Here is a 14,323-nt window from a genome sequence, read left to right as displayed (position 1 = left end):
CTCCATATTTCTGTCAAGCCGGTTAATTGTTGCTAAAAAATTCAAATAGGACGTTTTAGCAAGTAAGTTAAATATGAGTTCATTTACATGCATAATTCACTTGAGAAAAATAGGAATATTTAATTTCACTATAGATCTATATTGAAGAAACTCTGAAGATAGACCTTAAGCTAAACTATAAACTCTATGAAAGGGAGGATGATAAGGAAAATCAAGTAAATTTTTATATATTATTCTACAAATTATACGACCAATCAGCATACTGAAACATCCAAGAACTAGCACCGAATGATTTTAAAATTACAATTAGTCTGAAACTTTATATATAATTTTAAATAAGTACCCCCAAGGAATCGCGTGACTCCCTGCGTTTTTGTTAACAAAATTTTCAAGGCAAACTAAATGTCTCGCACCACGATTGTCACATCGCGCGCAAATGTTATCAAATCTGCCGATAAATTTCATTAGACACAGAGCGTGCCACAGGAATTTGGTTAATAAAAAGGCAGGGCGTTACGCGATTGGTCGGAGGTACTTATTTGAAATTATCCATAAAATTTCCAATAAATTGAAGATTTAAAATCATTCGATGTTTTTTCTTGGATGTTTCTCGATGGTGATTGGTATTATTAGTAGAAGAAACGATAAAAAATCACCTAATTTTCCATTTCACCCTCCCTTTAAATATGAAATAAATGGAGCTAGAGTTATCGTTTCAAATTTTCATTCAAAGTTTTTGGTTTAAATACTCAAAACTAAGTTTTTATACATCTAATAAAATTTTGCTATATGTTCAACCCTTCGAAACCTTTGCATATTTAATCCTCTACGAAAATTGCCAACGTTTAGTTTCATTCCAATATTTACCTTGATTAACCATGACCAATTTATCTCTGCATTGAAATGAATCTGAAATAACTAACAGCATATAAATTTTTGGCTCTTGTTATTTACAAGTTCTGAACATTACCTGTGGAATTTTCGCGATCAACACTGAGAGCAGATTAGCGATCTGTAAAATAATATGGTTTCTGTTTCTATTAACGAATTTATAGGAACAATAAAATTGTCTTTTTGATCACCTAGAGTTACAGGACGAACTTGTTTTGTGTGTACAGGAGTACAAAAAGGAGACTTTTCTATGATCCCTAATAAAAACAGAATATACTATAAAACTAAGAACGCCAGAAGCTTACAAACAGTACCTGCAGAAATATCGTTATCTCGACTGAGCGAGCTAGGATCTATACAGAACAAATATTTTCGCTTATTTAATATTATTTACAGTTTAGGTTAAAAATTTCGATAACGGTTATATAGTTTTCGTTGCTATTATAAGTTACAGGTCGGTTTGCCAGCAGTATCCCACTTGGTGTTTTGTTGGAATTTTTACTGAGAAATGAAACGGGTGCGCACATATCTGGTTCACGAGTTCACCAAGTGGAAAGCAGATTTTAGCGGCGGTCAATGAATTGCCAAATTGTTATCAGAAATTCAAAGAAATAAAGCCCAGGGATGTAAAAATACCGTATCTTAAAAATAGGTAATTAAGCGCGTAAATAACAGGATAAATTTTCTAATAACGGCAAACGGTAACTGAACTTAATTCGATATGTAATGAAACGGTCCACCAATGTGTGACTGTAGAGACGCTACACTAATGTAAATAATTATTCAGTAAACTTGAAAACTAATAAACTTTTGGTACTAAGTTCCTTTCGCCGTTCGGTGGTAATTTATGGTTATTTACTGCGGTAATTTAAAATACGGTATGTGAAAATAGGTAATTTTCCGGTAAAATTAACCGACTCTCTTCCTTTTAAAAGCCATATTGTCTAGTGGGATCGAATTCTAAGCCTAGTATACCAATTCTTCCTTGCATTGTTTTTCAAAGAATAGCTCGAAGATTATTTACCTTCATTAGCGTCCGTTTTGATTTTCTCCCACATCGATTTTATTTTTATTTTTAATTACAATTTCTAAATTAAAATATAAAAACTTTAATTTTACCAGTTTATTTGTTAGAAATATATCTTAACGTGATAGAATAGCCTTCGTAAATATTCACTGAATTCCTAATAAAAAACATTCACCACGAACACTTAATAAAAGTTATAAAACAACTTACCTTCATCACTTGTGCCTGGCTCTAGAATCTCTTCTGGTAAAAATGAAGAAGTGGGTCTATCGAAATCTTCCAACTCAGTACAAGGGTCTTTGAAAGAAAATCCACATGGTTAGCTTTCAATAATTTAAAACCTTTATACAAATTCATATTTTTATACCATTATTTACAACTAATTCTTTTGATCTTTCTAACCCAAATAAATTTCTTTTTTTCAATGTTTTTCTGGGACTTTTACCTAAAATATACGAAAAAACAAGGATTTAATTTATTTCATATAATCATTTCAATTAATTTGCATAAAACAGACGTCTAAAAAACCATTTCATGAAATGTTTTATATTTGTGATTTTTATTATTTAATTAGTGCAAAAATCTCCTGCGGGTTATCTAATATGAGATAGCACACATATTTATTCCGACGCCAATAGAAGCGTTTTATTAACATGCTATACTATAGGTTCCCGAAAGTCAAAGGGACTCATAATAAAATTTTTTAGACTACTGTGATAAGTAATCTTCAATGTAATACAAATATTCTTACTTGATTTTTTTGAACTTTTTGAAGAATTAGTTGAGAATGACTTAATGATTTTAGCTGCGGTTAAACAAGGTTTAGATAATATTTGATAGACTTAAAAGAAAGGGGCTAATCATTTTCATATTCCTTGCACATTAATTATGGGATATTTTAGTCATTTTTCTATTGTCGCCTAATCTCTTTTCTGAAGTCTAAGTTACAGCACATACATATATTATGGTTCGTGACTGGCCCCTCGCTTCAATATAAAATACTTCCAATACCATTATTTTTTTTGTTCTTGGGAAATGTAGCGTCGAAAACTGGCATTTTTGAAGGTGGCTCATCCGCTTCGTCCTCTGATGATAATGGACTATCAGTTGGTTTCCTACTATTTTTATTGTTTATTTCCTCATTGCTGGAACTCGCTGTCTCCTTTCCCTCCAAATAACTGTTCAATTTTTTATCCGCTATTTCATATGTATCTGGAAGAATGTAAAGATTGGTAAAAATTAGATTTTACAAATTAGCGCCTCTTCATTTTCTGTTTTAGCAGTTAAGGCAAAGGAATGAAGACCCAAGATGAAATTTTTCAATAAGCACAAAAATATAAGCGCATCTACATATCAAACCCTCAAAGATAAATGAAAGTGTTAAAATATATTTTGGAAAAATTTCATTGGAGTACGCTTTTACCTTGATATATTTATACTGGTTTAAAAATTAACTTGAAATACTAATAAACAACCTAGAATAAAAGTTATCCATGTTGGAACTCGTTGAGGACCGTTTTATTATATTCCTCATCTTTAATATATGAGTGAATCATATTAGGTCCCTATAGAGAGCTATTATATGATTTACTCATGGTAACGTGTACTACCATGAAAATTGATATATTAAACAAAAAATTACCACATGTATATTTGCATTTGATTTCATAAATTGGCCACTTGTCGTCTGGATCAGCCCCTGTCTTTGAAAGTTTTGAGGCATTTTTATCAGGCCACGAACTGGCTTCTTTCTCGGGTCCATGTAAATCAACCCACGATTTCGGTACTATAGCACCACTGTTAGATTTTGTAAATTCTACAACATAATATCCACGATCCATAGTTCTGGAAATATAAATTAGATGTTATTAAAAAATTGTATTGAATTGTATAAAAAAATTCTTTTAAAATTTGGTCAACCTTCGTTTAGCTGTCTTCATAATAAAAAAGGCTAGTAGTAAATTCCTCCGAAAACTTTATTTTGTGTAGAATAGTATACAAAAATAAAATATCGTAAAACCAATTGCAAATCGATTTACTTAGTGCATGTTTGTGTATTAATGGAAGCTTGTTTTCATATTATTTCATTTTTGATCTATTGGAAACAATATCCTGCTAAAAGGTTCTATTTATTTCATAAAGATTTTGTAACATTATTGTTAAAGTAGGTTTAGTCTGAAATACAGCCTGGAATTATATGAAATTGAGAAAATTACATTCTATTTGTAGAGAAAAAATACAGAACTTCAAAGCTAATTTCCATCTTATTTCAACAGTTTGTTTTCAGAGATAAGAGAAAGACTGCCATTGTACGTGCCAAAATTAAAAACCGGATGCTTATTATCCTAAAAGGTTTGCAGGCTTGCGTCTTTTCAATCTTTTTTCAAATCTCCTTATGAATAAGTTCAATTATATACCACGCATTTGATTGTCCAATTGGATATTTTTGAGCTTTTTTTGATATTAGTTCTATTGGCCATTTCTTTAATTCTTGATCAAGTAATTCAACTACATATTCACCAACTATAACTGACTCGCACGGCTCTCGGTAAACATTATCAACTTTGGTGAATTGTCGGCCAACAATAAATAGATTGCATGATTCACTACGGACTACATTTTCAACTTCAACAACCGTATTATCATTTAATATGCAACAGTGGTCATTTTTGGAATCGGATATAGAATACTGTTCTGTACCAAGTTTAATTTTTTTGAACTGCTCCCCGAAAAAACCTTCCGGTAAAGCACCATTCTGATGTGGATTATGAAATTTTTTTAACCTTACTGGAATATTATTTCTTTCGGAAATTCTATATATTATTTGTTTTAACGGTTTGTCGTTTTTTTTCCAGTAAATTTTTCAAAAATTGGAGGTGGTTTTCAAATTGAAATGCGCTAAACTTATCTAAAGCCCCAAACTCTTTCACATCACCATATAAATGTAAAAGACCATGAACGTTATAACTAACTAGGTGTGATCCATATAAAGACTTGAATTCTTTAACAAAAAAACTAATAACTCCGAAGCAAAGTTAATAAGATCTTCTCTTTGGTCTGTCACTGATAGAATTCTAATTGTCACATGAAGGCTAAGAAAGTGTTGAAAATACTTTTTTGGCAAAATCGTTTTTTAGGATTAACGGACCTGAATAGAGAAGGAACTGTCTGAATTCAGTAGCCTTCCATCTATCAAGTTCGTCCAATCCCCTCGGTTTTCGGGCAAACTCCGAGCACGTGTACTCTTTATGTGACTCAAGTTGCCTAGATATTTCTGTTATTTCCTGTTTTTAAGTCGGAATTTCGATCTAGTTTTCTTTGAATCAATCCAAGATTGCATAATTTTTTTCATCAAGCCTAAAATAACTAAATGCATATATTCAAATTGGAAATGAGTAACCATTTTCAGTCCTGGAATGTTTTGTATTATAGAAGTCCCTGTGTGATGTTCGGATGTAAGTTTATTTGTGAAATCTTCATCAGACCTCAAAGGACGACTAACCCCTCCAGGACACGCCACTCGCCCCATTATATACTCTCCTTTGTAACCCTCAATAGCATTTAACTAAAAAGGGAGATTCTCCCGAAGGCCATAAAAATGAATTAAAGACAACTTACAGTTTAATATCCAAAAATAGAAGACGAATCTTCTAGACGTTTATTGAAGTAGTTAACAAAGGGATAAACCCGAATAAACCCGTACACTTAACGGTTCTTGACTAATAAAAACCAAACAGTTCTCATTGAGAAACGACTGACTTCTGCGTTTTTGATCGCAGTGATATCACTAAAGTAAAGTAGGGAGGAGGAGCATGTAACATGGAGGCATATATACCCTGCCAGATCCAAGGAGGAGTAGAAACTCCAAGAATTCTGGCAGCCATGTTACAACCCCCCCCTATTTAGGAACTATTTTTATATAAAAAATTTTATCGTATCAAAAAGGAAAAAAGGGGTTACCCCGAGGAACCCTGAATCGTTTTAGCAGGGGTAGATTGTAAATATCACAAAAAGAAAAGAATTTTTTTTTTCATGTTGAGGTATCTTCCTTTCTGAGTTCTTCCTCCCTTCGCTTTTTCTCTAATCGGGATAGTCGACGGGCTTCTCTTCTCTCCAAGGAGGCTTTACTCCTTTTTCCTGGACAATCGGATACAACGTGGTGTCCGATTTTTCGACAACGCCAACAGATTGAAGTGGACCAAATCATAGGATGTTTAGCGTCCGCGATTTTCGAGAGGATTAATATTTTGGGTAGATTGTTTTTGGGGTCCACCCCATAGTTCCAAAACGCTCCCAATTTTTTTCGTCCTCACTATCGTCGTCGTCGTTGTTATTAGCACCCAGGGGGATCCACTGGCGCGGCGTATTTTCTAATTTTGGGGCAGTAGAACTTGCGAGGATCGCTGCCTTGAACTTGTGAAACACAGTGACAGGCGCGTTAACGTCCGTCTGACGATGAGGATGTGGAAGGAACCGAGTTAATGACCAAGGGTCAGCTTCGCCCTGAATTGAAGAGGGAGGTGTAAAAGGGTGAAACCCTGGGGACTGGTCCGGGACGGACTGAGGAGCTGCAAATTGTTTTATTTCTTCTCTAGAGTCTTCTAATAAAAGTATATCCTCCTCAAACGGGCAGGTACTAGCGATATGTCCCTTCGAGTAACACGATGAGCAGGAATCGTTTGAGTTCATATACTTATTGGGCATATAGCAGTCTTTAGCCTCATGGCCAAAATCATCGCAATTGCGGCATTTGATAATCTTTTATGGCTCCTTCGGACAATATCCCTCTAGTATCATTACGGATTGCTCCGTTTTGTCCATTGATCTGTTTTGAATCCTTGTTCTCGTTTGCATTCGAATTTCCAAGGTGGAATAGGGTTATTAGAAGCCATCTGAAAGTATATAATATTAGTATCGTCTCTTATTCGCATGGGAGATAAACTCCCATGGGAAAACAGAGATTGGCTCTCGGGTGAACGAAAAATGTTCCTTGGTTAGGTTTTTTATGCTATTGTTCTGGAGGTAAACCTGGACCTCGTAAGGAGACCTTAATCTTTTATTGTCTGGAGGGCGATAATAGATATCGACTTCATTGCCTCCTGGCATAACCGTTGCCCTCTTTGCACACCTACGTTCGCCATCCCAATCGAAAAGGTTCTAAATAAATATCGGGTAAGGTAGCCCTGTTTAATCGAGGAGTTCCTATAGACTCCGATAACGTGGTTGATGAACTTTCGGACGCACGCAGCGATTGGGATTGCGATTGAGAAATCTATTCAGGAGCCACAATTTCCTCCGAAAAACCAGAAGAAGGTGATTGGAGTTGTTCTGGTTTCGCGACTGAGTTGTAAGAAATGTGCTCAGGCGTTTGAATCTCTTCCGTAAAACTCGAAGTTGATGTATGTAGCATAGTTTCCGCGACTGAATTTTCATGATTAGACGGGGAAGCCTCCCCTGCCGCAGAAGGCGGACTGTCATCAGTTGGATGAGTGAGCTGGAAAGCTCGCATATCGTGGTAGGTACGAAGTAGGAGAGGAGGGTCTTCAAAAAGGGCCATGCCCGGTTCACTATCAGAGTCAGTTGGTTGACGAGGTACTTCTGGAGCAGCAGGAATGATTTGTTGATCTTCAGCTCTATCGTCCAGAGTAGTAGATGTCGAGATATCAGATGAAGCAGCTGAGGAAGTCTTCGCCGGTTGGTGGTGCGTGCTACTGCCGTCCGCTGAAGGACTAGGCGCAGGATCATCTGTAACTTTGGACTTAGAAGTGGGGGCATTTCCGGCATTGTCGAAGCTACATTTGTCCAGTAGAGTTTTAAATTATCTATGTTAAGTTTCCCTACATTCTGCCCCGAGATAGCATCCTCTAACTCATAGACAACGGGAGAATGTTTAGAAACTATTTTAAAGGGACCTGCCCATTTAGGACTAAGTTTTTTATAATCTGACCTTTCGTACTTGACAAAGGATGTGTTTCCATCCATACTAATGTTCCTACCTTAAATTCTAGAGGGTCATGACGGAGGTCAAAGTATTTCTTTTGGGGAGCCTTAGCTAATTTAGATAATTCATTACTGAATTCTAATAAGCCACTTCGACGTAAAATTGGGGGTGAAATGGGGGGCTCCATCGCGCATGCGTAGAAGGGAGGACGGATCCAACAGCCGCCATTGCATATTTTTCATAAAGATATTCCTATGGTAGTTTTAACTGTTGCAATTTAATCACAAATACTAAAATTAAGAGATGGTTTGCTGTAGTGTCGTCGGTTGTAAAAGCAGAAGTGGAGTGCCAAATATTAGATTACATAGATTTCCGGTCGCCAGAGTGAAACTTTGGGGAAGAATATTAAATAGAAAGAACTATACATCAACGGTAAACTCGCGAATATGCAGCGAACATTGTATATCGGGATTTCCAGGCTGGGAGCCCAGTGATCCGGATTGGGTTCCAACTTTGAAATTGCCTAAATGTATTAAGATTTCAGAAGCCAATCTTCCACTAGAACATCAAAGGGCGGCAAGGACCCAAAATAGAGCCAAAATTAAGGTAAAAAATAATTTTGTGACTAGCATTTAATGCTATTAGATGTTAAATGCTAATAATTTTGTTAAGCCTTGGTTTTTCTAACAAAAACATTTGAAAAATAATTGTAATATAGGATGAAAAGTATAAACAATTTATGAGTAAACGTGTACACGAAAGAAGGCTTGCTACTTCTCTCAGATTTCATGATTACATGGAGAGAAATGTAAGCGGGAAAGAAACTTCTGAAACTGTGAATCTTGAAGCTAACGAAACGCCTGTCCAAATCCCCGCTCAAACTTTGATGTCAGAAGGAAAAGAAATGTCTACTCAAATTGCCAATGAAACTTTGATGTCATTTGGGGAAGATATGCCTACCCAAGTCCCCAGCAGTGGAACTTTATCTGGTGGAAAAGAAATATCTGAGCAAATAGAGAGTGATTGTTTTATATCGGAACACAAATCAGCGCCTATATTAACAAGTCGAGTTAGTGAAGGAACACAGACAGACTACCTTGATTTAGAAATGGAAAATAGAAATTTGCGTGAAACGATATCGGAGTTGGAAGAACACTTGAAACAGCAAATTTGGAATGCAGATAAGTTGAAAGATAATGATGAAATGACCAAATTCTATACTGGTTTACCGACTTACGCAGTATTCCTGAGGCTTTTCAGGTGTGAAAATTTTTGGTAAAATTTTAGGGTTGTTATAACCAATTTTTTATAGTTTTTTCCAAGAGAAAGCTGAGAAAATGATGTTTAAAAAAGGGAAAAAGACACAACATCCTGGGAAAAAAAAGAGGTCCTTTAAACTTCCGTTAATTGACCAGTTCTTGGCAGTGATGATGAGGCTTAAAGTGGGCTTATTCGCGCAAGACATCGCTGATCGTTTCAACATATCACCCTCAACATTTTCCAACATGTTTCAAACATGGATTAAATTAATGGAACTAGAACTAAAAGAAATGTTTCCATTTCCTTCTAAAGCTTTAGTTGATAAGTACATGCCCCAGTGCTATTTAAAATATCCTAATACGCGAATAATAATAGACTGTACTGAACTTTTCATTGAACGTTCGACTTCGTTAATAGCGCAAAATCTTACATTTTCAAATTACAAACAACATAATACAATAAAATTTGTAGTAGGCATTACTCCTGGTGGGGTAATCTCTTTTGTATCTGAAGGATGGGGAGGAAGGGTATCCGATAAAGCTATAACAAATGATTCAAAACTAATAATGATGCTAGATGAATTTGATAATGTGGTTGCTGATAAAGGCTTTTTGATTGAAGACTTACTTAAAGAAAAAAACTGCACCTTGAATTTGCCCCCTTTTCTAAAAAATAAGCCTCAATTTTCAGAAAAGGAAATTATTGACACTCGAAGAATTGCAGAGTTAAGAATTCATGTAGAGAGAGCGATAGGTAGGGTTAAGAAATTTCATATTTTTGATGGAATTATGCCCTTAACAATAGCAAAAATGTCAAGCAGTATTTTTGCTGTTTGTTGTTACATAACAAACATATATGAACCACTTTTGTAAAAATACTAAAAATAGTGCGCTTAATTAACTCAAATACAGAAGGATTTAGTAACCATGGTGGATTAAGTTCTTGAAAAAATTTTAAGAGAAGTATGCATGCTTAAAACTTTTATTACAAAAATAAAAAATTTCAGAAACAATTTTAAGGAACGTAGTTTTGATTGCATAAATGTTAAATATCACTAACAAGTTTAAGGAACTTAGTTTTGACTTTCCATTAAAAATGGGGCAATATATTTAGTGAAAAAGCTTTTAAGCTTAGGAAAAAGTTTAGTGTTCCACAGTTCACTGTCAAACAAAATTCTTTCCCTAAATAGTCCATCTTCCGTGGATTCTGTGTATAGCACGAAATCTGCCCAGCGTAGTTTTTTAACCGCCATCTCTCCTTGTACCTGATAATAATAATGAGACTTTCTGTTTAGCTCAATTACTCCGTTATTATTTCTTTTCAAGCAAAATACTGGAAAGTTATCAACAATAGTTGCAATTTCAAGTTTTCTGATGTCTGTTCCTTTAATTGAAGAGGGACATTTTATTTCTAAAACTCCCGGAGTAATTTCCATTTCATCCGTAATTAAACCATCTCCACTAGCACCAATAAATGAGTACTCTGCCATCAAAGATAATCCACTGGGTTCTACGTTCACATTGAATAACTTTTCATATTTTTCTCTAGCTAAAGGTTCTAAATTTCTTCCGCGAAGAATAGCAGGTGGGAGTCTTGCATAGCCACCTAGTTTCGAGGGATGCAAGATAGAATCCACGATTGATGTAGGGAACTTTTTTCCTCTACAAGCTAAAATTTGTCCAAACATGGAACTTGTTAATCGTCCAATCCTCAAAATTTTCCATAATCTACTAGAAGACTGATTCCTTGATTCCATTTCTATAAAAACCACTAATTCTTCAGAAATTTTCTGATTTTTGACAAACTCCTCCAATGCAGAGTCGCTGACTATTTGGAACGTCAACGCTAAGTTATGGGAAAAAAACGTGTTAATTTTAAAATCATTTAATAAAAAAATTAATTATGTACCTGGATGATGGATAAGATTTGTAGATTGTGAAACCAAATCTGAGATTTCATTAATCACACTAGGTGACTCGTACCCAGAGGTTGATATTTCAATCTCGTTACTACTATTAGGTAGAATGTTATCATCTAGGTCCCAGAAATGTTTGGCACCAGTTTGAGGATAAATTTCCACAAGGGTTCTAACATAACGTTTAATTCTTTCAGGGTCTTTTTTCCTGTCATCAGGGTGTCTTGGATCGAATGTTTCCCATTTATCCTCTTCAAGTGATTCATTATTCTTCTTGGAATAAAGTTTTGGCCGATTTAATTAAATTTCTTTCAGTGGTTGTGGATTAACATTTCTTAATTTTGGAGCCTTCCAGCCACAGGTAGTGGAAGTGCATGCTATTTCGATTTCTCCAGGTGTCATTTCGCTGTATCTTTCCAAAAATAATAGTAACGCACCAACATGACTGCATATTCCAGATTTTCTGAAAGAAGTACTATAAATTGGCAAAATCAGTACGAGGGTTATTAAAATAAATTTTGTATAAAAGTTCACAACGTACCCAACTGCACATTCGCATCCACCACCACATATAATACAGTCTAATTGGTCTGGAACAACGAATACGCGATAGCTCTCTGATCTCATTGAGGGGTAACAACGAGACTTCACATAGAGAAATTGATCATAGACCTATAATAATTATAATTATTTTAACTAACTCACATAATAAAAGACTGTTTCCCTACCAGACTAGTTTCAATTCCGTTAATAATATCATTGGCGGCATCATGCGCTACAGCTCGATCAAAACCTTTAAAATGTCTATTACTGGCATTATCGATGTTTGACTTCAGTTGAACCAAATAATTATAAACATCAACTGATGTTATTTTTGGAATAACAGTTGGGTTTGGATTTAACGACCAATTTGGAATTTCATCTGGTTCTGGCCCATCTTTATCGCATAGATCTGAAATACAATATTTACGTTGTAATACCACTTATCTAGTAACACACTGATGTTACCTTTGAAATATTTATGGCATCCACTATTTAGCAATAGCTCGCCCTTTCTTTTCTTATTCGGGCGAATAATTGGCGTTGAAGTGCATAATGCTTCTGGGACATTGTTTATAATCGAAACATTTCCAATCGTACAATTAAAATCCTCATTGCCTACCTCCTCCACAACACATGCTGGGCCATAATTCTCGCCAAGGCTTAAGTTAGATGACCGCTCTAAAACTTGATTCTGACATTTTTCGTCAAGAACTTTTTCTATTGCCTCAATATATTCCCTCTTTCGCCATTTACTCTTACAATTAATTGACAAATTGCTGCATAATACTTTTAATTTCTTAATGTTGAGCTTCACTAGGGACTCTCTATGGATTTCTTGCTCCATTTTGGTTATTTTGGATCCTATGTTCAATCTGCGCATGCGCGAAAATTACTATCGAAGTGGCTTATTGTTCCTTAAGGACTTTTAAAGCCTTAGTATGTTGCGACTTCCATCCCAACCTAAGAGTTTGTGATACCCTTCTGATGTCACATCGGCGGACTGAAACACCGATCTAAATCCCTAACTTATTTGTGTGTGTCTTTATTTCAATAACGAAGAAGATCCAAATGCAATCGTCAATAATTTCTTTAATTACTATATTGTCTTATCAAATCATACTCAAATCAACATATCTTTACATTAATTTTCCTTAAAACACGTCCGTTTATCTAAAGTTTCTCATACTCAAATCAACATATCTTTACATTAATTTTCCTTAAAACACGTCCGTTTATCTAAAGTTTCTAAGTCTTTCTTTTACAACCTCTCTCGGCAGAGTCGGTTTGCGATCTATATTGTCCGATGGTAACAAACGCTCTTTCTCCATCAAGAGTCCAATACGTTCTACTCATGCTTTGGTTCTGCTAGTTTTAACACAAAGTTCAAGTTTTTACCCTTATTGTTGTTACCAAGCGAGCGCTCCCCAAAATTCGTCACTCCTAAGTTTTATGACTTTACAGGGCCAGAGGGCCTTTTAACATCCTAGTAACAAAAACCATCCGTCGAACCTTTCAAATGCATTACTATAGCCTTTACAATAGTACAGTATTTCTTAGCAATTACAAGCCGCGCTCTACGACAGTTCTTATTTTGGTTTAGAGTACAATGTTATTCTTAAAAGTCTTTACATATAAAACATATCAAACATAAGTATTCACTATAAGTAAACCTTAACCAAATCTTAACTCAACTAAGCTAAATTCGGACCATAAAAACCCATAGCTTCTGCTTATGGGAAAAAGGTCCTGGGAAAACCCCAGTGGGGAAAACCATTAATTAAATTATTATTTAAGTATAAATGACCAGGCTTGTTGTGGATCGCCGGATTCAACACTCCCCGCCGAAATACCTCTGTATTTCATACAATTAAGCGATCCAACAACTTAGTTTTAAATATCTTATCCTTCCAAATTTGACTCAGCAGGGCTTCATTTGACTTTTTCAAATGTTTTTCTATTTAAGTAACTCAAATTTACTAGTTTTAATTTACTTATTTGTTAACTTATTTTAAATTTCTTGAAGAGACTACATTTAATTTTACATTTCTTCATTTAAGTTTATCATTTAATTTTAATTGATTTCTGTTACTGAATTTAAAGTAACTCGACTCATTTTGTTTGGAGAAACAGCTTTATAGGTTATTCTACATCTGTTCAAAGATTGGTTCCCCTTCTTTTACAATGAGAAGAAAACCAACTTTCGACCTATGCTGGGGCAAAGCCTCTCGGAAGCGTGGGGACAAACTTTTTATTGTTCTGGGGGATAGTGCCTATCCTCAAATTTAGCAGGAGTTTTTAGTTAGGAGAACTAAGTATCCCACGCTCCCATCGCTACCCTTAAGTTTCAAAGTTCAACCATAAATATTTTTAGCATGGATGTGTAAAGAGAAGCTTATTGTGCTATTTTAGTCTTTTGACAATATACGATTGCCCCTTCATTTATTTTTTATTTTTATTACTTTTAACTTTTAACTTTCACCAGTGCACGTGCAAGTCATTATACCCAGCTGAATCTTTCAACTGTCCTATCCAAGCTAACTAGTTTTATTACCTTATTTTTCATGGGAACCGATCCCTTTGATCAAAGATTATTTTTAAACAATTAAAGTTATTTTTCTTACAAAATATCCAAACTTACAGTTATTTATACAGTTTTCAACATAATTAACATATTGTCAAACTATAATTTTATACATCATGCTAATTTTAGTCCTTTAGCAGTTTTCTCAGGTGGTAGCACTTGTAG

At 34.9% G+C, this 14,323-nt stretch overlaps 2 protein-coding genes across 2 annotated transcripts; one reads left to right on the top strand and one right to left on the bottom strand.

Annotated features, from left to right (window-relative positions):
* Positions 1–1,940: 1,940 nt before the first annotated feature.
* Positions 1,941–3,762, bottom strand: LOC149612605 (uncharacterized). The gene is made up of 5 exons (XM_089858381.1): positions 3,561–3,762; positions 2,670–3,130; positions 2,286–2,363; positions 2,129–2,215; positions 1,941–1,979 (listed from the first exon to the last, which is right to left on the bottom strand). The coding sequence occupies exons 1-2, from the start codon at positions 3,757–3,759 to the stop codon at positions 2,907–2,909; spliced, it is 423 nt and encodes a 140-aa protein (XP_089714507.1). The 5' UTR covers positions 3,760–3,762; the 3' UTR covers positions 1,941–1,979; positions 2,129–2,215; positions 2,286–2,363; positions 2,670–2,906.
* Positions 3,763–8,162: 4,400 nt separating this feature from the next.
* Positions 8,163–10,057, top strand: LOC149612604 (uncharacterized). The gene is made up of 4 exons (XM_089858389.1): positions 8,163–8,465; positions 8,578–9,119; positions 9,172–9,949; positions 10,031–10,057. Exons 1-4 carry the CDS (start codon positions 8,163–8,165, stop codon positions 10,055–10,057), a joined length of 1,650 nt encoding a protein of 549 aa, XP_089714515.1.
* Positions 10,058–14,323: the final 4,266 nt, after the last annotated feature.

Source organism: Phalangium opilio, unplaced genomic scaffold (genome assembly GCF_054372755.1).
Source record: "Phalangium opilio isolate 3A_F unplaced genomic scaffold, DU_Popi_V2 ptg000240l_1, whole genome shotgun sequence".
Classification (NCBI taxonomy): Eukaryota; Metazoa; Arthropoda; class Arachnida; order Opiliones; family Phalangiidae; genus Phalangium; species Phalangium opilio.
The sequence above is the reverse complement of the archived record's forward strand: the minus strand, read 5'-3'. Positions and strand labels throughout refer to the sequence as shown.

What these genes read in the sequence shown, in the direction of transcription:
- LOC149612605 (XM_089858381.1), bottom strand. Translation starts at nt 3,759, where the DNA reads ATGGATCGTGGATATTATGTTGTAGAATTTACAAAATCTAACAGTGGT. An exon ending in CAAATGCAAATATACATGTG is followed by an intron (nt 3,131 to 3,560) that starts GTAATTTTTTGT and finishes ACATTCTTCCAG; the next exon opens with ATACATATGAAATAGCGGAT.
- LOC149612604 (XM_089858389.1), top strand. Translation starts at nt 8,163, where the DNA reads ATGGTTTGCTGTAGTGTCGTCGGTTGTAAAAGCAGAAGTGGAGTGCCA. An exon ending in AAAATAGAGCCAAAATTAAG is followed by an intron (nt 8,466 to 8,577) that starts GTAAAAAATAAT and finishes ATTGTAATATAG; the next exon opens with GATGAAAAGTATAAACAATT. An exon ending in TGTCAAGCAGTATTTTTGCT is followed by an intron (nt 9,950 to 10,030) that starts GTTTGTTGTTAC and finishes ACTCAAATACAG; the next exon opens with AAGGATTTAGTAACCATGGT.